The sequence below is a fragment of the Armigeres subalbatus genome, chromosome 3 (genome assembly GCF_024139115.2).
Source record: "Armigeres subalbatus isolate Guangzhou_Male chromosome 3, GZ_Asu_2, whole genome shotgun sequence".
Classification (NCBI taxonomy): domain Eukaryota; kingdom Metazoa; phylum Arthropoda; class Insecta; order Diptera; family Culicidae; genus Armigeres; species Armigeres subalbatus.
In genome coordinates, this window is record NC_085141.1 from 273,816,627 (window position 1) to 273,838,058 (window position 21,432).

Genomic DNA, 21,432 nt, shown 5'->3' on the forward strand with positions numbered 1-21,432 from the left:
CGAACTGTTTCTCCATTTAATTTTGCTGGCGTAAACGAGAATGCGCTTCAACTTTTGATCGAAAGCGCGTTCGTACAGGTTCGTACGTAAACAAGAATATGAGTGATTATATTGGCTGCTAAAACCTAGACATTCCATTTTTATTCCTGATTATATACCTTACGAATTGTAGAAGAATGGAAATTTTCGGATATTACCAGTACAATTAATAGATTGGACAAAATTGTTTCAAATAAGTAGATTCTACCAGTTTGTTGAATGAGATAACTTTATACAGTTAATACAAATATACATACTTAATGAAATTATAAAATATCTAACATCTTGCGATTTTTGTGTTTTGCATAAAATTATGCAATTTATATTTGCTATCCGCATATTCTTGTGTTGAACACTAGTGATTTAACATAATAAAATAAAACAAAAGGAATATTGCCAGGTGCTTTTTCAGTCTCCCTTTAATAACACAAAACAACAATTAATAAGACGGCGTCAAAGCCCCATCGGCTCGAGTTCATGTTGAAAGTTTCATTCACTTTCAACTCTCAATAACGTGGAGAATGCTTTTCTAACACCTGGTTTGTCACGATCACGATTTAGATCGGTACTTCCGCGTTCCGTTACATTGTATGTGAAGTTTAAGTTTTAAAACTAGACAATTCTAATAAAACTATTTCGTTCTGTACAGTACACAACCCTAGTTAAAATGGTTTCTCAATTTTTGAATGTGCTCGTAATTCGGTGTTAGTGCAGGTGATTTCAATCTAACTAACCCATAATCCATCACAAATGGACTCAAACTTCAAAGTTACAAAAAATATTGTCCCGATATGATTCAGTGTCATGTAGAATGGTAAACGGTGCTTCGTTGAACTATTCGGACCGAAATTTAATAACCGTCCAACGGTTCTATGCCATGTTCCTCCTGCTGGTGGTGTATCAGCCCGCTATCGCTGAGAAAAGTGGCTTCGCACAGATGACACTGCAGCACCCGGACGTCACCGTGCGTATGTCTGTGGGCTTTCAAGCTATCCGAGCGCGTAAAGCTTTTGCCACACACGTCACACTCATACGGCCGCTCTCCAGTATGCGATCGCAGATGGATCTTCAACGACTTCGGCCAAGCGAATTCTTTCTTGCAAATGTGACACCGATGTTTCGACTTTGGTTCCGACGGGTCGGTTTCAACACCGCCCCCTCCTGACTCATTGGCTGGCGAGATGTTGTCCTCGTCCTGCTCGTAGCCATTGTCTTTGTGGTCATCACCGTCCTCTTCATCGTTGCGACCGCTCGTGTCGTCTTCTTCGCTAGAATAGGGAAAAGTATTTGTCTTAAGATTGTTATAGAATTGTTAGAAATTTCCCTTTCGCTTACCATTCCTGTTCTTCTTTCACTTCATCACCCTCGTCCTCATCGTCATCGGAGTCCTCTTCTTTGACCATGACTTCAATTACCTAAAGACACGAGACATTGAAGGGTTATTTCAATTATGTTTCACTGTTATTTGTAGAATCGCAAAAAAAAACAAGAAGACAAAAGTAAACAAAGATTGAAACCCTTTCCCTTCGACTTTTTTCCTTCTTACCGGGTTCGATTCCCGCCTCGGTAAGAAGGAAACTTTTCGTGATCGAGAAATTCTCCACTGGTCCACTAGGTGCTATGTGTCCTGTCCATTGTCAAGGTGTTAAGTGTTCAGTCTGTACCCCCTCTGATCAACGACGGTTTTCCTGTCTTTTATTCTACCAAATATTGTGAAAATCCAAAAGATGGTAGGGTAAAGTGACCAATAGTGAACCCCCAACCAATAGTGGACCCTCCAGCCATTTTTGCATTATTACTGCACAATGTCAACATTTTGCTATGAAATTCTATCGGGAGAACCTACCTTACAGTCCTATGATTTGATTACATGCGTTGGAAATGCTATGGAAAGTCAAACTAGATGATTTTTTACAATTCTATAAAAAATAAACACGAGAGTGTCCATTATAGGAATATTTGGGGGGGTCCATAATAGGGAAGAAGAACGTCCCGAAACGGGACATGAAAATCAAATGAAGTGTCGACTATAGGGAAGCAATTTCCTATTATGGATCCCCAGGGGGTTTACTATAGGGCGAATTCAGTTAGACTTTACAATGTAAATTTCAACGAATAATGTCGTGTATTTGGGTGTTTTATGAATGTATCGTGAAGAGGGGATGTAGAGCTTGTTGTTAGATATCAAGCAGAGTTAATATTTTGAAAATATCTAAGCCGTATGACAGGAAGAGCAAAATTCCGCTTCTAGGGGGTCCACTATTGGGCATTTTACCCTATATGTGTTTCATATGAAATTCCTGATTTTTCGTACGAAATTAATATGATTATCAAACAAAAGTGGATAAAGATGGACAAATGAAATATCATGGATTTGATGAGCCTGAATGTATACTTTCAGAATACGATTGAATTTTTTGCTAATATTTGCTACTACTGTTGTAATAGAATTCCCAGAAAAATATCTCTTTTTCATGAAAAAATGCATATTATGCTTGAAAATGAAGCTATCAACCATCTTATGTAACCAAAAGTTGCGCTACCCAAAGACTGTAAAGCGGTGCTAAGACTGTTTTTGAAAATAATTTGGATTGATGGAAGGCAAAACTATTTTTTTCGGGACCACCCTATCTAAATTTAGTAATTTTGTTATAAAACATTACCTATATGAGATAAAATAAATGTTTATTAAGCAAAAATGCTTAGAATTAAATTGTTAACATTTTTTTAAATAATATGATCTCCTAACTCAAAAGATTAAAAAAAATCATTTCCAAAAATAAATCACGAAAGGGTTACCCTAATGGCAACTTACACCAAAATAGATCTTTTCTTGTAGATCATTTCTTCTGAAGACGTCAAAACTCTAGCACTGTAGTTTCCGAGTTATAGATTTATGTCGTCAAATTTGACGAATCCGACCATTGTGCTTTGTAAAGAGGGGCTCCCATACTAATGAAACATCAATTTGTTCATAACTCGAGAATTAATCAAGAAAATGGAATCTGGCATGTGGAGGTTTTGAAAAGGAAGATATGTTTCTGTGGTGGTTAGAAACCCCTCCCCTTCTGGAATGGGGGGACCCATACAAATGAAACCGAAATTTCTGCATAACTCGAGAACTATAATCAGAGAATAAATCAATTTTAGGCGAAACGAAGTTCGTCGGGTCTGCTAGTTGAAAATAACTTTTGATAATATTTTTTTATGCTAAGAAGAGTCTACCCGGCACTTAGGTGCAATAAGCCATTTTACGAGAGAGATTTGAACAGCTGATCGAAATTTTGAGTGAACGGCTCGGTCTTTGTTTTGGTAAATTTGCATGGAAATCATCATCAATTCGTCATCATCATCATCATTTCATTCCATTTTCGCAAATGTTCCTTGTAAAATGTAAATATTAGTGTTAGGTCTCCTGTCATTTGAGCTTTTTATAAAATGGCTTATCCAGCTTTCCACGCTCGGTAATGGCGGCTTTTCGGTGTGTAAAAATCAATCGATTACTGTACTTTTTGACACTAGCTGGAGGAAAACTCACTGGCGAAAAGGCCTTTTTTCCCTTTCCCCTCATCCAGGAACGCCAGTGAGCTTTCCTCCAGCTAGTGTCAAACAGTACAGTGAGCGATTGATTTTTACACAGCGACAAGCCGCCATTACCGAGCGTGGAAAGCTGGATAGTTGAGAATCCATCACTCTGAAAAATTTTCACGTGATATTTACCAAAAGCAAACAAAAATTTAATGTGGTTCTCATCCACCATACTTTTCACGTAAGAGTGACCTGAACAGCATGTAACCTGAACAAAATTTAGCTTCGTTGAGTTAGGGGCCGTCCAGAAACCACGTGGTTATATATGGGGGTGGTGGGGATTTTGGAAAATCACCACGATAAGCCACATGGGGGGAGGGGGTGTTGCTCTCGAACCACGTGGTTTGTTTTACACGAAAAGCTTTTGGTGAATAACAATAGCGGTGTAAAAAATACAAATCATTAAACGCAAAGCGCATCTTAGGGTCGATGCCCACGTAGCGTCTTCCAACTCAGCGTTAAAAAGACGTAGGTGTGCATCGAGAAAAACCGGTAACGCAACGTTGGTCGCAACGCCGATGCATATTTGCGTTATTTGACCATCTTAGAAAAAACAGGTTGCGATTCAGTCTCAATTTCCACAACAAAAATTTGGAATTAAGGAAAAATGGGAAAATATAAAAAAAATTCCGCCACGCCACCGCCGCAGATGGTTTTTGGCATCACGCCGCCGACACTTTTGCATTAGCGGACTGCAGCTACAATTTTGAAAAATGTCCATGTTTTTACAATAATCCAAGAAAAAAATTCAAAAGAATTTCTTGTGGATATTCAGGAAAAATACAGTAAAGAAATTTCCTGTAAAAACTTTGACTTCATACAATCGTGATAAAGTGCTGGCATGCCGAATGATTTTTGAACATGAATTTCCCAAGTATTTCACATCACAGATTACGAATACTTAAACGTCGCCGGTCCTCTGCACTTCGGAAATACTGCAATTATCGTTCCACTTACAACAAGCAACAGTACAAAGGTTATAATCAGCTTTTGTATTCCCGATTCATCAGTCGCACACAACGAAATCTGCGTCTATATCCCAAGCAATTCTAAACATTTATTAGGTCCAAACAGGATGAAGATGATCTTCCTACGTCAATGCAACTGAATGGTTTTTCTGCTGACACTCCAGCTGACAAATGCGAGCTCCTTGCTGAATAGTTTAAGACCTCCTTCAACGATTTCTCAGTTCCGCTATCTCTTGTCATCGAGGCTCGTGACACTCCTAGAGATGTACTGGACTTATGGAACGTACACACGGTCAAGCAGTTTAACCAACATTGACTCCACCTCTCGTTTATTCAAACATCCTTCAAATTTTACCAACAGCGACACGAACAATCAATTTATTCCACCAACAATATCACACACGAACGACCGAAGCGCCAACTTGAGCACCAACCATCAAAAAATATATGGGGGTTTGTGCAACTTCACTACAAATGCTCAAACATGTTCGGCGAACCTTGACTCCGCCCCCGAAAACTCAAACCAAAATCAAACCGTTTTAATTTTTCCAACCGAGCCGCCAACTGTCAAACGGTTGTTCGAACAACTTCACACACGTTCAAACAAAGCAGCAACCAAAGCGTTTTCTTGGGGGGCGGAGTCAATGTTCGTCAAACTGCTTGAGTGGTGTGTACGTTGCATTAGGCATCTTTCCCATCAGTGATGAAGATGTGTGCCAAGCGATCCGGAAACTGAAATTTTCGTTCTGTGCTGGACCGGACGAGATACCGGCTGCTTTGTTGCGCCGGTGTTCGAGTGCTCTTTTTAAACCGTTAGCAAAAATCATCAATCTTTCCCTTCGAACCAACTATCGTGGAATAACCACTCTCTCCGCTTGTTCGAATGTTTTTGAAATAATAATGAACGACACGCTCTTCGCCGGCTGCAGGCAGTACCGTGCTGTGCCCTTATTCCAATCAGCGCCTAATTCCGTTCACGCAAGACAAAATGATAAATAATAAAGAGTTTTTGTCTACAAACAGCAGAAAAATATCCTTATACTTTTCTATGGTTATGTATGCATGAAATGAAAACCAGCGTCATTTTTAGCGATTAATAGTGAAAATTTAAACAAAACTTGCTAAGAACGTCTATCATAATATTTAGGCATTTTTAAGTGAAAATTTGTACTGGATTTCAAACACAGCAGCATAACAAGACAAAACAGGTAACATTATAGCGTATTACCAAATTGTTGCCTGTATTTTCCCGATAGAAAATGCTGAAAAGTGAAAAATATCTTGACTGGAATAAGGGTACCTCTAAATCTACTCGTTCCTTATTCCGTTCATTGGGTTTGGAGGATGGATTCCGAAAGCTTTATGTTTTATAATCTAATCTATGAGCAAGAAAAGGTACATCGTACATGAAGCCATATGAGTGGTGAATGGTGAACATTTAAAATTCTATCCCGCAAGCAGGCAGACCGAAAGGAATTCCGTTAACGACAGGTTATGGGACCTTTTTCAACTCGTGCCGGGAAAATACAGTTTTTTCAGTTAATGATTTAATGATGATCTATAAAGTGAATGCTGGACAATGTTAAGAAACGGTTTCCGGAGAATACGGACAGCTTTAAACAGCACAATCCATAATTGTGGCGTTCTTGTTTAAAAGCTTTATCCGGAAATTTCTTGGAAATTTCTATAAAAAAACACTGCCCTCTCTGAAATGCAAATAAGGTTATGTTTTACCGAAATTCGTGAATACTTCGTAGAAGTAGGGTTATCCGGTACTATAAACAACAGGAACTTTCAAGAATATTCAATTTCAACGAAACAGTGGTACGAACCTACAAGGTACTCTCCCAAATTTTATGCCGTCGACTAGCACCAACTGCAAGGGAGTTCGTGGGGCAGTACCAGGCGGGTTTTATGGGCGAACGCTCCACCACGGACCAGGTGTCTGCCATTCGCCAAGTACTGCAGAAATGCCGCGAATACAACGTGCCCACACATCACCTATTCATCGACTTCAAAGCCGCATATGATACAATCGATCGGGACCAGCTATGGCAGCTAATGCACGAACACGGTTTTCCGGATAAACTGACACGGTTGATCAAAGCGACGATGGATCGGGTGATGTGCGTAGTTCGAGTTTCAGGGGCATTCTCGAGTCCCTTCGAAACCCGCAGAGGGTTACGGCAAGGTGATGGTCTTTCGTGTTTGCTATTCAACATCGCTTTGGAAGGTGTAATACGAAGAGCAGGGATTAACACGAGTGGTACAATTTTCAATAAGTCCGTCCAGCTATTTGGTTTCGCCGACGACATAGATATTATGGCACGTAACTTTGAGAAGATGGAGGAAGCCTACATCAGACTAAAGAGGGAAGCTAAGCGGATCGGACTAGTCATCAACACGTCGAAGACGAAGTACATGATAGGAAGAGGTTCAAGAGAAGACAATGTGAGCCACCCACCGCGAGTTTGCATCGGTGGTGACGAAATCGAGGTGGTAGAAGAATTTGTGTACTTGGGCTCACTGGTGACTGCCGAAAATGACACCAGCAGAGAAATTCGGAGACGCATAGTGGCTGGAAATCGTACGTACTTTGACTCCGCAAGACGCTCCGATCGAATAGAGTTCGCCGCCGTACCAAACTGACAATCTAAAAACGCTAATTAGACCGGTAGTCCTCTACGGACACGAGACCTGGACGATGCTCGTGGAGGACCAACGCGCACTTGGAGTTTTCGAAAGGAAAGTACTGCGTACCATCTATGGTGGGGTGCAGATGGCGGACGGTACGTGGAGGAGGCGAATGAACCACGAATTGCATCAGCTGTTGGGAGAACCATCCATCGTTCACACCGCGAAAATCGGACGACTGCGATGGGCCGGGCACGTAGCCAGAATGTCGGACAGTAACCCGGTGAAAATGGTTCTCGACAACGATCCGACGGGCACAAGAAGGCGAGGTGCGCAGCGGGCAAGGTGGATCGATCAGGTGGAAGATGACTTGCGGACCCTCCGTAGACTGCGTGGTTGGCGACGTGTAGCCATGGACCGAGCCGAATGGAGAAGACTCTTATATACCGCACAGGCCACTTCGGCCTTAGTCTGAATAAATAATAATAATAGTGTTACGAACAATTCCAAACAAACAGAGACATTGTTTTGGAAGGTTCAGGTCAGAATTAAAGGTCTAGTATCCAGGCTCTAGTCAAAATTATGTTGAGGATAAGGTGTAAAACTCCGATAAGGAATAGTATCTGGCCTTCTCTGTGGTACCTGATGCAACTGGGCAGCTAGCATCAATGTTCATGTTGAATATATCTCGAATGGTAAGTGAAACAAACGAAAAACAGTCAACTTGACTATACTAAGGAAATATCATTCATTGTATTTTAAATTTGGAGGGAAATTACATTTTAAGCTTTTTATTTGCAATATTATAATAAATGAAAAGATGGATTTATGAGAAAAATGATGCCTGGTATTAGCATCTTCAAAAAATCAAATCTTTTCGGGTGATTGGAATTAGGAACATGAATGAACGGAATTAGGAACAATGCCATTTCAGATGATTGGAATTAGGACCACATAATTTGTCAATGTTTTTTTCACTAGTGGAGCCTAAGTCTATGAATGCATCCCAACATATTTTATTTTCAATTGTATATAGCAAATGACACTATGTAGCGAAATTGCAGCTTCAAAATACTAAACGGGTATTTTTTAGAGCTTTTAGACATAGCGCATTGTCTTAGGTGAACGGAATAAGGGCACAGCACGGTACATCTCTACGAACCAGCATGGATTTTTTCCTAATAGATCGGTCGCGACCAACTTGACAGAATTCACAAGAACTTGAGAACTTGTATTGAGGCTCTTGACAATGGGCGGCAAGTTGATGCGGTATACTTAGATCTTAAAGCTGCTTTCGACCGAGTGGATCATCGTATTATACTTGGCAAACTTGAGAAGTTGGGAGTTTCCATTGCGTGTGTTGATTGGTTTCGATCTTACCTAACGGATCAAAAATTGCGTGTGAAAGTCGGATCATCTCTTTCGGGTCCCTTCGTCACGCCATCTGATGTACCACAAGGAAGTAATCTAGGATCATTATTGTTTTCGATATTTGTCAACGATGTGACACTGGTGCTACCACCTGGTGTGAGACTGCTCTATGCTGGCGATGCAGCTTTACATTGTTGTCAACAGTCTTGAAGACTGCATTCAACTGCGGTGGTGAGTGCGTAACTGCTTGTCACTCAGTATCCATAAATGTCAGACAATAACGTTCAGCAGAAAACGAAAACCTATCATTTATAATTACACGCTGTCTGGGACAGTTCTTGAACGAGTGAACCACATCAGGGTTTTAGGAGTTACACTTGACGACGCACTAACCTTCCGATCCCACTACGATAACGTGATTTCTAAGGCAAACCGACAACTTGGCTTTATAATGAGAATCGCCAAAGGATTCCGTGACCCTTATTGCCTGCGATTACTATATTGTGCGCCTCTACGATCAATTTTGGAATTTGCTGTCACTGTCTGGTGCCCGTCCGCTGAGGAAGGATTTCATTCAACTTGGTACTCGAAACAGTCGTTATGGTCAGCATGATCCAGTTTCGATATATGTCGTCCAGTTTCAACGAAGTGTTCCATCTCTTTGATTTTAATCTATCGCCAGAAAAGATATTTTAGTTACTAGATAAAGATTGTCGCTGTCGTCGCTGTCCGGAACATCTTTTGCTGGCGAGGATAGGGGAGCTAAATGTCAAAGAAGGAAAATCCATACGATTTGACAGCTTGGTACTCAACATGTTCCGGACAGCAGAACAAAGGGAACCGAAGCGACAATCTTTATCTAGTAACTAAAATATCTTTTATCGCCAGCTACTCTACAGCGAGTTTTACAGCATACTTTCGTGACACAAATTGACACTACAACCATAGATTACTTAGTTCAGTTTTATTATAGTGATATATTTCGTGTGTATTATGATTGATGTGTTATGTGTATGTTTATATAATGATAACGATAATGATTAGATAACGATAATTTTTACCCTTTTACCCTTATAGTCATTGAGACAACAGATGTCAGATGACAATTGTTATGAAATAAATAAATAAATAAATAAATTTTTAATTCGAGGCATTATTTAGAATTTCCACGGAAGAAGTCTATGGATTATCTTCAAAAAATTCTTTGAATTTTTAAATCTTAAGAATTTTCAAGGTTTATGTTTTTTGAATTTGCACCATTAAATTCTTCCAAAATTTCATCGGGAATTATTTTCCTTCGGGAAGTCATTTCGAGTTCTTTTTAGGTTCAGCTAAACATTGTAAATTTAAATTGTATTGCAATGCATTGCTTTAATTCTTTACCATGCAAAGATGCACAGAAAATACCTGATTTAGAAATTTTAAGGAATTTTCACAGAAAATTACCTAATTCATCAGAAAATCTTTAAAATTTTGATTTATTTTTTTAAGGAATTCCTACTGGAAATGCTTCAAAAGTACAACCTTTACAAGTACAACAAAAGTACATTTTTTCGTTATTTCCACTTGTAAAAACATCGGAATTTCCTCGAGAAATTCATTATTGGTGTTTCAGATAAACTTTTTTCGATTTTCTACTGGAAAATCTTAGGAATTTCCATCGGAAATATTTTGGCATATTCCGAATAATTTCTTTTGGAAATAAAAAAAACTACTGAAAATTTATAAGAATTTCTTGTGGAAAATTAAAAAAAAAATCCATTGGAAATTAAGGAGAATTTCCTTTGAAGATTAATTAAAGTTGCCCAGGATTTTGAGAAAAATCTTATGAGATTCTGTAAAAAAAAGTAAGCTTGATTTTTTTCTCTAACTAATACTGTAATTTCTTCGGAATTGACGTTTATTGGAATTTTCATCATAAATATGCATTTCGGATCCTTCTACGGATTCTTCTAGTTCTTCAAAATTTCTACCGAACATTTCTCGGAACTCTTCCACAGAATTTCGGAAAAAATGTCGTTCAAATTCTAAAGATTTTTCCGTGGAGACTCCGAAAAAAATCTTGTCAATATTTCGAAGGGTTTCCCTTGCAACTCCAGAATAATTATTCTTGAAAATTCAGAAGATCTCGGAATTTGAAGTTAATCCAAGCAATAAATATAGGCAATAATTTAGGCTTAAGAAGCCTAGTTTTTATAATATTGAACAATTAGAATAATTGATCAAAAAATTTAATAATGCACCAAAATGTTCTAAATGCATAAAATTCTAGTAGTGCGTATGGAAAAGGTTATGACATAGAGAAGCTAGCATTTAAAAAAATCAACATAAATTCTAAATAAAATGCTTTTAAAATTCATAAAAGGGTCTTAGAACTAAGGAGATTCCTGCGATATGATAAAAAGTAACAGTGTTCCAGAAAAAAAACCCCAATTCCTAGAACAATCTAGATTAAAAAATAGTGTTATAATAACGATTGAAATTGAATTCCAAAACAAATCTCAACCCTTTCAGGATGGATGGGTCATATATGCCCAGCGTTTTAGATTGTCTATAAAATCACAAAAGAGAGCTAGACCACCATTTTCTTCAGCAAATGTATGGGAGCTCAAATTTGACCAGAGCGCCTCTCGTCTATACGTTCTACCTGTTCATGGAACAGGTAACTATTTTTAGTTCAGAAGTAGATAACATAATGTACTTACAATTAATTTCTTAGCAATTCATTTTTAGGGCAAATAATTGCTCAGTAAAATTTTTTAAGCAAAGTTTTACGTCCTATTTCCAATGATGTTTTACCATCTAACGAAACAAATATTGCGTTGACAGATCAATTCAACGCCACATGCTTGGCGTACAGTCAAATTGCAGCTGAATATTTGTTTCCCCGATGGATAATATCATATCACATTTATTGTAGGTGGAAAGCTTTTGCCAGTCGTACGATTCATAATGAAAAACCAACAGAAACGCTGCCAGAAGTCAAATTTAAACCTTTGCGCCATGACAAAAATGTTTTGAAATAATTCGCTCCTTGGTAGGCTCACTCGTTCTCCGCGCGCGGAGAACCAGCGTGAGCGTTGCCAGCTTTCTCCGCGTTTCCTCACACCATCCACTTTCGCATATGCGAAGCAGGCACGTTTAGAACAATCTTTGACGCGACGTACTCTCAGTTTAGACTCGGTTGGAGTGTCGGGCTGTGCTTGGCAGAAAGGAGCACCACGCACGCGCTTCCGCTCATAGTGCGATGATTGCGAACGGTTTGTTTTTACTTTTGACGTAGAATACGTCTTTCGGTAAAACATAGGGGGGTCATTCTGCAGAATTAAATTTGAGACCGTCACAAAAAGTGGTCAGGAAGTATGGGCCAATAACTCAGGCATCTTCCAACCGATTTTCATGATTTTCGTATCAATCGATCAACGAACAACGATCTTTAAGATTTCGCACAACTATTAAAAACAATTGAATGAAGGCGTTAAACTATTGAAAAATTGAATTTCGTCTGGCACTGTTGAAAACTTGCTAACTTGTTAACTTTTAACTGTGTATAATTGCCTCTTTTTCGGCTATAAGTCATCTGGCGCGTGAATTGATAAATGTTTAAAATCAAATTCGAAAAAAATATTAAAGGCAAGAAACCTATAATTACTGTTCTGAGTCGCTGCACTCTAATACGTAATTCTACGTTGATTTTGCGGTCGTGTCTTTGATACAACCTTCTACTTTTTTCTTTTGATGACCATCAATTAAAAACAATTCAGCATCAACAGCAATAATAAATTAATGTTTGACTTATGAAAAGACACAAATTATGCTTTTTTACGAATAATAAAAATCAATCAAAACTAGACATCAGCTAAATATAAAAAAGGTATATTTTCCACTAATTTAGCCAAAATTAAATAACTGGACATCATTTCGGCTTCTAAATGTGACTCATTGGTCGTCACAATCTGGGGTCGTATCAAATGATTATAATACTAATAATGGTTAATAAAATTTCTTTCATAACAATAAAATATGTGAGAGTTTAAATGTTAGCGGATATGGGTCCTGTGCACCCCGAATGGTGGAAAAAGCCGATTTGAAGGACTCCATCCTGAGCAATATCCAGCTATAGCCAACTGTTACCAAGTTAGATTTCGGAAGACTTGCGAGTTGCGAGAGTTTAAATTTTTAAGTGCATCTCAATTCGAAACATTTTTGGAACAAAAGAGATCAAAAAGCTGTTCATTGTTTTGTAAATCCTTTCTATTTAAATTGTTTTTGACCCTTCCTTCGGAAGTGTCTATAATTTCACTTTGTATGCGTTACGCAGGTGTGTTACGTTTTAATCTATCAAGAAATCTCATGAATTATTAAATAAAATGTATGGTATTTGAAACAAATTCACTTTGACATTGAAAATATAATTATAACAAATGATATGATATGGAATTATGCCTATTTTTCTGATTTGTTAAATAAATGATTTTAATTGAGGAACATATAGAAGCATGTACAAAAAAATCTTCTCAGAAAAGCAAAAACGTAAAAATTGAAAGGGATTTCAAAAATTTCTTCAGTGGAAGCTAGATTGCAAATGTGAGCATGTTTTGAGATACTAACAGATCACTTGTATGCATGTATGTGTGCGTATGTGTGCAAATTCTGAAATTTACAACCATAAAAATCTCGCTCACTTTTAAGGTATTGAACAAGTTTAGTTTTACCAAATTAGGCATCCATAAGGCGAAATATATGTTATTATTGAACGCTATTGAGTTTCGCTCAGATCAATGACTGATTTAGTTAGTTCTGGATTAATTAATATCGAGGTCTCTGGAGATTACGAGTGCATATATTGTTACCACCGTTACGATATTTACTAACCATGTTACAATAGTTATTCAATCCGACGAGCGCCTTATAGATAGGCAGCATGAAGTACAGTACGTTATCATTCGTTGAGTTGTCACTCAACCCATGACATCCGCCTTTGGGTAGGCAATTATTTTGTCACTTTCACGGTAAATCGCCGTGGGAAGCTGAGTAGTTTTATCTCGTTTTAAATACTGGAGTCTGGAAAAAATTTCCTTATAACTAAGGAAGGGTCAAAATCTCACTGTAGGTGGATTAATCTGGGTTTTTTTATATTTTGTTGAGTTGTACAAGAAAAAGTTGTAATATGTATTAGATTATAAGAACAACTTCCATTTGAAACCACTCAGCATATTCAAGCATATTTTTTAGCAGAATGGTAGAACAGGTGTAACAAAAGTCCACTAGACGCCTCTGAATTTGACTGACCCTAAAAACTCAGATATTCGAAACCTTGGGAAAATTTCAAATCTAAGAGCATGCAAATGAAGTTGAAATGTTTGAATCCTTCTGAACACTCGGATAAGATGAGTCATCCTGAACGTTAAGCCAGTGATTAATATTCAGGAATACGAGATGTTCAAGGTAGGGGTGATCGGGGCAATATGGGCCACCTAAGAAAATTGTCCCGAAAAGCGCAGAAAAGCTCAAAAAACATCATTCAAATGTAGTTACTTATACTAGAGAATGTTACCTTTCATATTACGTCGATGAATGACGAAAAATGCGTTTGTAAATTGTTGGAATGCACTTTTGAAATTGTATTGATTTCAATGTGTGTTCCCGACTATACGGGGCAATATGAGCCACCATTTGGGGCAGTATGGGCCACCCATTCAAAACGTTTATTTAGGCGAAAAAAGTATCGTAATATGGAAGAATATGATATTCCTACAACAGTTTGAAGTATTCCATACCAAATAAAATAATAAACCGCACAACAGCAGACTGAACCGATTTGCCACTCTTCACCGTTTGAACAGCCACATTTCAATTGGTCAATGTTCATTTTTTTCTGTTTCGATCGCAGTAATGCGCTGTTGTAATTTTTCCGTAATGAATCTTACATATATGATAATATTCTTGTATTTGACTACTGAAATTTAAACTTGTTCGCATTTTAAGGCCTGATATCTTGCTCTGTGCAGGTATGCCCATATTGCCCCATAGAGACTGGTTTTGGAAAAAAAAAAAAGTTTTATGATAAATTCAGACTTGTATCAATATTTAATTTTAATATATCTTTTGATTGTGATGTATTTTTGATTAATCAGTTTTATGCCAAAACCTTATTTATAAACTTCAAATCTTATAATAATTTTGCCTATGCAGCAAAATTTTACATTTTCAAGTGTATTTTCATGTTGGAATTGAATTTCTATGCGGTTTTCACGTTGAGGCATATGTGAAGCATCCTCTTAAAGATCATATAACTTTTACATGATAAAACTTGTCAATAAGCTCAAAATGAGTGTGGCTCATATTGCCCCGTATGTTCATATTGCCTCTACTGCCCCTACTCCAAAACGTTCTCATGTTCAGCCCATGATATCTACCAGATCAATCAAGACGTTTGCAATGTCCTCATCATCGGTTTATACCCAATCCGATGCAATAAGCATATGATCCTAATTTCCATTAACATGAGATCCAAGAGACAAGGTACCCAACATATTTTGAGTCAACATTAAGTTGCGCAATGAAAATGAGGTTTGTTCGCAAACTTTTTTTGTAGTGCCTTAGAAGCATTTGGTTCGCGAACTTGAATGATTAAGTAGTTCAAAAATTACGACTTCCAGGACGTTTTATATAACCTAAAAAGTCTGTAGTAGCTTGTATAAATAATAATTTAAGTCATATCAACCCAATGGACCTACTGGGATATTACAACATGCATCATTCATAAGTTGATTAATTGGATAAATCGAATGATCCCAACTCCAAAATAATAATTGGTCTATAATACATTCATTCCTCTATGAGTCGCTTATGTAAGGACCATTGACTGAAGCATATTCGAGATGTGGAATAGAAGATCCTTGGAAAATTATTCAAAAGAACCATCAGAGTGACCGAGAAAATATTTTTAGTATGGTAAATTTCAGTATTTAGTAAATTTCAATGAAGAATTAGAAATTTTGAGAGATGAGCCAGCTCTGGACTGAAAATCTATTTAATAAAGAAAAAACAGAAATTTTCCATAATAAAATAGGAAATTGCCAATAAAGAAATCAGGGTATGAGTAATAAATAAATATAGAATTTCTACAAATAATGCAAAATTTCCATAAACAGTTGATAATTTTCTACAAAACAATAATAAATTAGCACTTGTAAAAGCAAAAATTGCGATTATGAAATAAGAATTTTCCATAAAGAAATCAAAATGTTCCACGAAAAAAATACAAAATTTTCATGAATACAGTATAATCAATATTAGCAATAAACAATTACAATTTTTTTCACAATTTTTTTTTTTCACAAAAATAATAATTTCTTTCCACAAAATCTCTATACAGTATTGACCCGATTTTGTCTACCCCCGATTTTATCACGTTTTCGACCCGATTTTGTCACGTTTTCGACCCGATTTTGTCACCCCAAAAATTTTTGAAAATTTTAGTCATTCTTTTTATTTTCGTAAATAATACTGCAAACAACGTTGATTTCCATGAAATCACCGCTAGTAGTTTATTATGAATGACAAGAAACAACGGGTACCGTTCACGCATTTTGCCTTTCCAATGCATAAAATGATTCATATTTGTGAAAAGGAATATTTTTTTTTACCGATTTTGTCACATACCCTGTTTTATCACTCTAAAATTCACCAGGGGGTGATAAAATCGGGATATTACTGTATAATAAAAATGAGTTGAGATTTTCTTCCTGACGATTTAATTCGCGAACGGATTGACCGATTTGCAAGATTTTTCCCCAATCGATCCGTTTTGAGATCGCACGGAAATTGATCTAGAGTGCGTTGCTGCAAATAATTCATTGTGACATTTGCAACACCTGGGCAATGCTGGGTTTCTTTCACATCAATAAAGAGCAATAAAAAATAAGAAAATTTCCATTAAAAAAAATACTAAAAAGCAATCAAATTGATAAAATTTTCCATGAACTTCAAACGCTTTTTAAGAAGGGGTAATCTATGGAAAAATGCTCATTTTTATTGCTTTTCTATATTCTTTATTAGAAAATTTCCCTTTTTTTCAATGCTCTTTATTGATTTTTTCGTGGAAAGGTTTTAATTTTTGGTAAAAAAAAATATTTATTTTGTGAAAACTTTTTGTAATTATTTATTGCTAATATTGATTTATTTATGGAATGTTTGTATTTTTTCCGTGGAACATTTTGATTTCTTTATTGAAAATTCTACTTTTATATTTGCAATTTTTGGTTTTAAAAGTGTTAATTTCTTTTTGTTTTGTGGAAAATTCCTAATTGTTTATGGAAATTTTGCATTAGTTGTAGAAAATTTAAATTTTTTTATTGCCCATACAATGATTTTCTTCATTGGAAATTTCCTAATTGTTATGGAAATTTTTTTAAATTTTTTAGGCTGAGTTTTTATTTCAGTCGATATCGTATCTTAGAACATCGACTCATGGAAGATCTATTGTAGTAGTTTGTGAAAGTAATAAATGAAATCGCATCGGCTCGATGAACCTGCTTGGATGCTTAGCGATGCACGGATACATCGTTCAGGACTTGGTTGATAGAGTCGTTTCAAAACTCCATAATATCATGTCTAATGATTACATAGATATTTGTGGATATATTCTCAGCTTAGGACATATTGTTTCTTGACATGATTTCTGATACATTCGAGGATATCTTCAGAGCAGTTTGGCCTATGACGCCCGAAAAAATATGACTTTTCAGTTCTTTCTATACTAGTTTTGGCAAGATCGAGTGGAAAACCCTAAATATGTACGTTAAATCCATGTAAAAAATCGTCCTGAAATGGTTAAATACCAAAATAAAACAATAAATTCTAGAATACCAAAAGGAACCCAAAGATTTTAAAGACTGTAGATTTAAAATGCAAACTTGCATTTTAAGTCAAAACTGTATAATTCAGGCAAAGGAATATAAAGGACATTGTGTAACGGTTCTTATTAGAATTATAGAATCTTGGCATAATGAAGAGAGTTTTGAGATTCTGAATAAAACTTGTATGCCCTTAGAAAAACCTATTAATATTGGAAGGTAAACTAATTTGATGATTCTGAAAACAATACTGGAATTTCTACAGGAATGCTACTCAAAAGAGACAACAGTAGGAGGTTTTATTTGCATCTCTAAGATTACATATTAACTTTGTGATTCTCTGATAAACTTTTTGTTAGTTGTCAGTTAGCGAACGCCCAGTTAAAAAACAGTCCAGTTAAAAGGCACCCAGTTAGCGAACTGTTGCTGTACTTTGATGGACATGACATCAAAAAATTTCAAAGTCAAGTACATCTATCGCTTCACGGCTCATCGAACTATGCAATGTGGAACGGTGACATGGAATCTGATTGTTCTCTGCAGTAAAATAATTTATTAGCAAGAATGGCCATGTTGAGTAAATTAGACTGTACAAGTTTAGTATAGATTTATCAAATTAAAGGCTATTTTTCGTCATTGCAAAAAATAGCTTTTGCAACTCGTTGGAAAACTCGTAGTAACGTACAACTCGTGCTGAAAAAAACATTTTTTTGCAACTTGTTGCACAAACTACTATTTTTTTTTTTTGCACTTGAAAAAACCACGTGGTGATAGGGGGGGTGGGGGGTTTGCCATATGACCACGATAAACCACATGGGTGGTGTTGAAAATCTTCAAAAATATGACCACGTGGTTTCTGGATGGCCCCATACGACGTGTTCAAAAATCAGACTACCAAACATAAAAAGGAAAAGCTAAAGTACCGTTCTCAAGGGTGAAATGGGCCAAATACGGTTGAAAATAGATTGCTGTATAATCATACTAAAAGCATACTAAGTCGAAAAGCAGGTCAAGCTCCAGTTGGATTTAGAACCATTTAAAACAGAAGAAGGTAATCACATTAGAATACCTTTAAAATGGTATGAATGTACCTGTCTGAGATTCTAAGAACATTGAACTTAATTAGGTATAAGTGACGGTAATTATCGAGGCAACATGCAAAACATTTTTACAACATCGATCCCCAAAAAACAATATGGGCAAAACTATGTTATTCATATACTTAAACACCCCTATTTGGATGCCGATCGTTACCACTGCTCACCTGTTCTTCCTCGCTCTCGTCGTCTTCCTCTTCCTGTTCGTGCTCCTCTTCCCCGTCCACTTCCCCTTCTTCCACCACCGCGGCCCCAACGTCCATGTCTGACTCATTCTTCATGCGTAATAGCCCTCTAAAACTCGCCGATGGTTCCACCTGTTGCATAGAACCATCGATCGAGCCTTCATCCGACGAAAAATGGCCATCTCCCGTTACCTGCCGTTGCCTCATGAACGCTTCCTGCCGATGGATTTTTTCGTGCGTCTTCAAATAGTCGGAACGAATGAAGGCCATGCCACATACACTGCATTTGTACGGTTTCTCCCCCGTATGTAACCGAAGATGCATCTTCAAGGTCACGGCAGTAACGAAGGTTTTGTCACACTCGGTACACTTGTACCGGCCATCGTCTGTTCGCTGGAATTCCAACCTGTCCGCCAGTGCATTCGTCATAGGGCTGATGGGCGATTTCGTTTTGGCCATTCTACTCGTGTAGCTCATGTCGGTAGTGGAGTCGTCATCGTCGTCCATAACTTCTCCGCTCGCTTCAGCCAACGCCTGTCTATGGCGTTTCGATTTGAAATGCTCTTTTAGATAGTCCACCCTATTGAACGATCGATCACAAATGTCACAGAAGAATGGCTTTTCTTCCGTGTGGGTGAGGGCATGCTTCCGCAATGAATCACTGTGGCTGAATACCTGATCACAGATTTTACATGCATAGTGACCATCCCCAGCATCCACGAAGTGATAATTTTCCGGCGTTAATCCGGCCCGGCCGATTGTTGGCTTCTGCGGACTGGTTGAATCGCTACTATCGGACATTCCGATACCCGCAAACGATCCTTTCGTGATTGCCGGTGGCATAATAACCATTGGGGGGCCATCCTTCCAATGGATCTTTACGTGCCTCTCCAGGTAGTCCGACCGGATGAACGATTCCGGACACTGGTTGCATTTATAAGGTTTCTCATTGGTATGTATTCGAAAGTGGATGCGAACTGTTTGCTGGTGGGAGAAAACTCGTTCGCAGGCAGTGCACATGAATTTCCCATCGTCGGTTCGGATGCAATATTCCTGCTGTTCAGGCGGTTTCCGCTCCTCCGGAGGCTTCAAAAGCGAGATTCCGGTGGATTGAGGACGAGCGCTGAGTGGTTTCAGCAAAGATATTGTTGGTGCCGCAGAACTACTTGCCGTACTGGTGAAGGCTGGCGTGTTGAAAGACAAATTGGACGTATCGATGGCTCCGGGAGCACCAGGATCCTCGCCGTTGTCTTCGATGTGTTTCTTCAGATGGTTCTTCAGAAAGTCTTGGCGCATAAATGCTAAACTGCACAGCGGACACTTGAACGGGGTGATAGCTGGGAACGAAAATAATTTCAATAATTAATAAAAATGTTTTTGAAAGAGAATAAATTGAAGTCACACCAAGAATGCATACAATTTTATGCTTAATGGCATTATACCAATTTTTAAAAAGCTTAACTCTAGGAACTTTTTTCAAATAGGCGTAACTGCGTTTGACCTTGAAATTTGAAATGGCTAATACTCCTTCAATTCAGCATATTTCGTTCAGCTAACGGTACTACCAGATAGATCGGAATCTATTCTTCCTGTTAGGCACATCAGTTTACAAAAAAAGATTAATTAATGAGCACAGTTGCCGTTCCAAAAATCAAGCTCAGAATCATGTACGCCCATTTGAAAAAAGTTCCTAGAACTCTTTTATTATTAGGACATTGTCAAAGATGTCGCCACTACATTGACGAAAAATCGATTTTTAGTATGGAAGAATCGCAGAAATGTGAAATTTGGGATAAAGGCAGCAAATATTTGATTTTCACAGAACGACAGCGTAAAATTTATATTATTTATTATTCATACTGGGATTCGGGGGCAGACTATGTCCAAGGGCTTGAATATCCCTCACCAGGCCATCTGCAAGTTGTGGGGCTTGCCTAGGATGTGGTGGGGTTTGACAGTGGGCCCTGTTAAATTCCTATAAAAAGCTGCATGTATCCGCAAGTAGGCCCCACCAAAGCGACCGTGTGTCGCTCAAAGCGCACAAGCCCAAGTCCTGGTGTTAGGTGGGACGCTAAACAGCCCTGACACGACGGCCCTCCGACGAGGTTTGCACAGGCCCAATAAGCCGCCAGGAAAACCAATAATTAGGTACGAATAATAGAAGGGATAATGCGACTCGATATAATCGGCAAAGACCTAGGCGACGAATAAAGGATCACGATTGGAAGCTTGGAACATGGAACTGCAAGTCGCTAGGTTTCGCAGGTTGCGACAGGATGATCTACGATGAATTACAATCCCGCAACTTCGACGTCGTGGCGCTGCAGGAGATTTGCTGGACAGGACAGAAAGTGTGGAAAAGCGGGAATAGAGCGGCTACCTTCTACCAAAGCTGTGGCACCACCAACGAGCTGGGAACCGGCTTCATAGTGCTGGGTAAGATGCGCCAACGTGTCATTGCTTTTTTTTCAGACTAAGGCCGAAGTGGCCTGTGCGGTATATAAGAGTCTTCTCCATTCGACTCGGTCCGTGGCTACACGTCGCCAACCACGCAGTCTACGGAGGGTCCGCAAGTCATTCCACCTGATCGATCCACCTTGCCCGCTGCGCACCTCGCCTTCTTGTGCCCGTCGGAACGTGTGATAAAAGGATAAAGGAGAGAATAAAAGGCCGTTTCTTCAACTATAGC

General features: G+C 38.1%; 1 protein-coding gene across 1 annotated transcript in view; it reads right to left on the bottom strand.

Moving 5' to 3' along the window:
• Nucleotides 1-223: 223 nt before the first annotated feature.
• LOC134224415 (zinc finger protein Xfin-like) overlaps nucleotides 224-21,432 on the bottom strand; it is a 46,670-nt gene continuing 25,461 nt past the window's right edge. The window contains exons 2-4 of the mRNA XM_062703752.1: nucleotides 18,726-20,080; nucleotides 1,375-1,454; nucleotides 224-1,307 (exon numbers count right to left, since the gene is read on the bottom strand). Of these exons, the coding sequence (XP_062559736.1) occupies nucleotides 890-1,307; nucleotides 1,375-1,454; nucleotides 18,726-20,080 (1,853 nt within the window). The 3' untranslated portion in view covers nucleotides 224-889. The remainder of the gene's footprint in view (nucleotides 1,308-1,374; nucleotides 1,455-18,725; nucleotides 20,081-21,432) is intronic.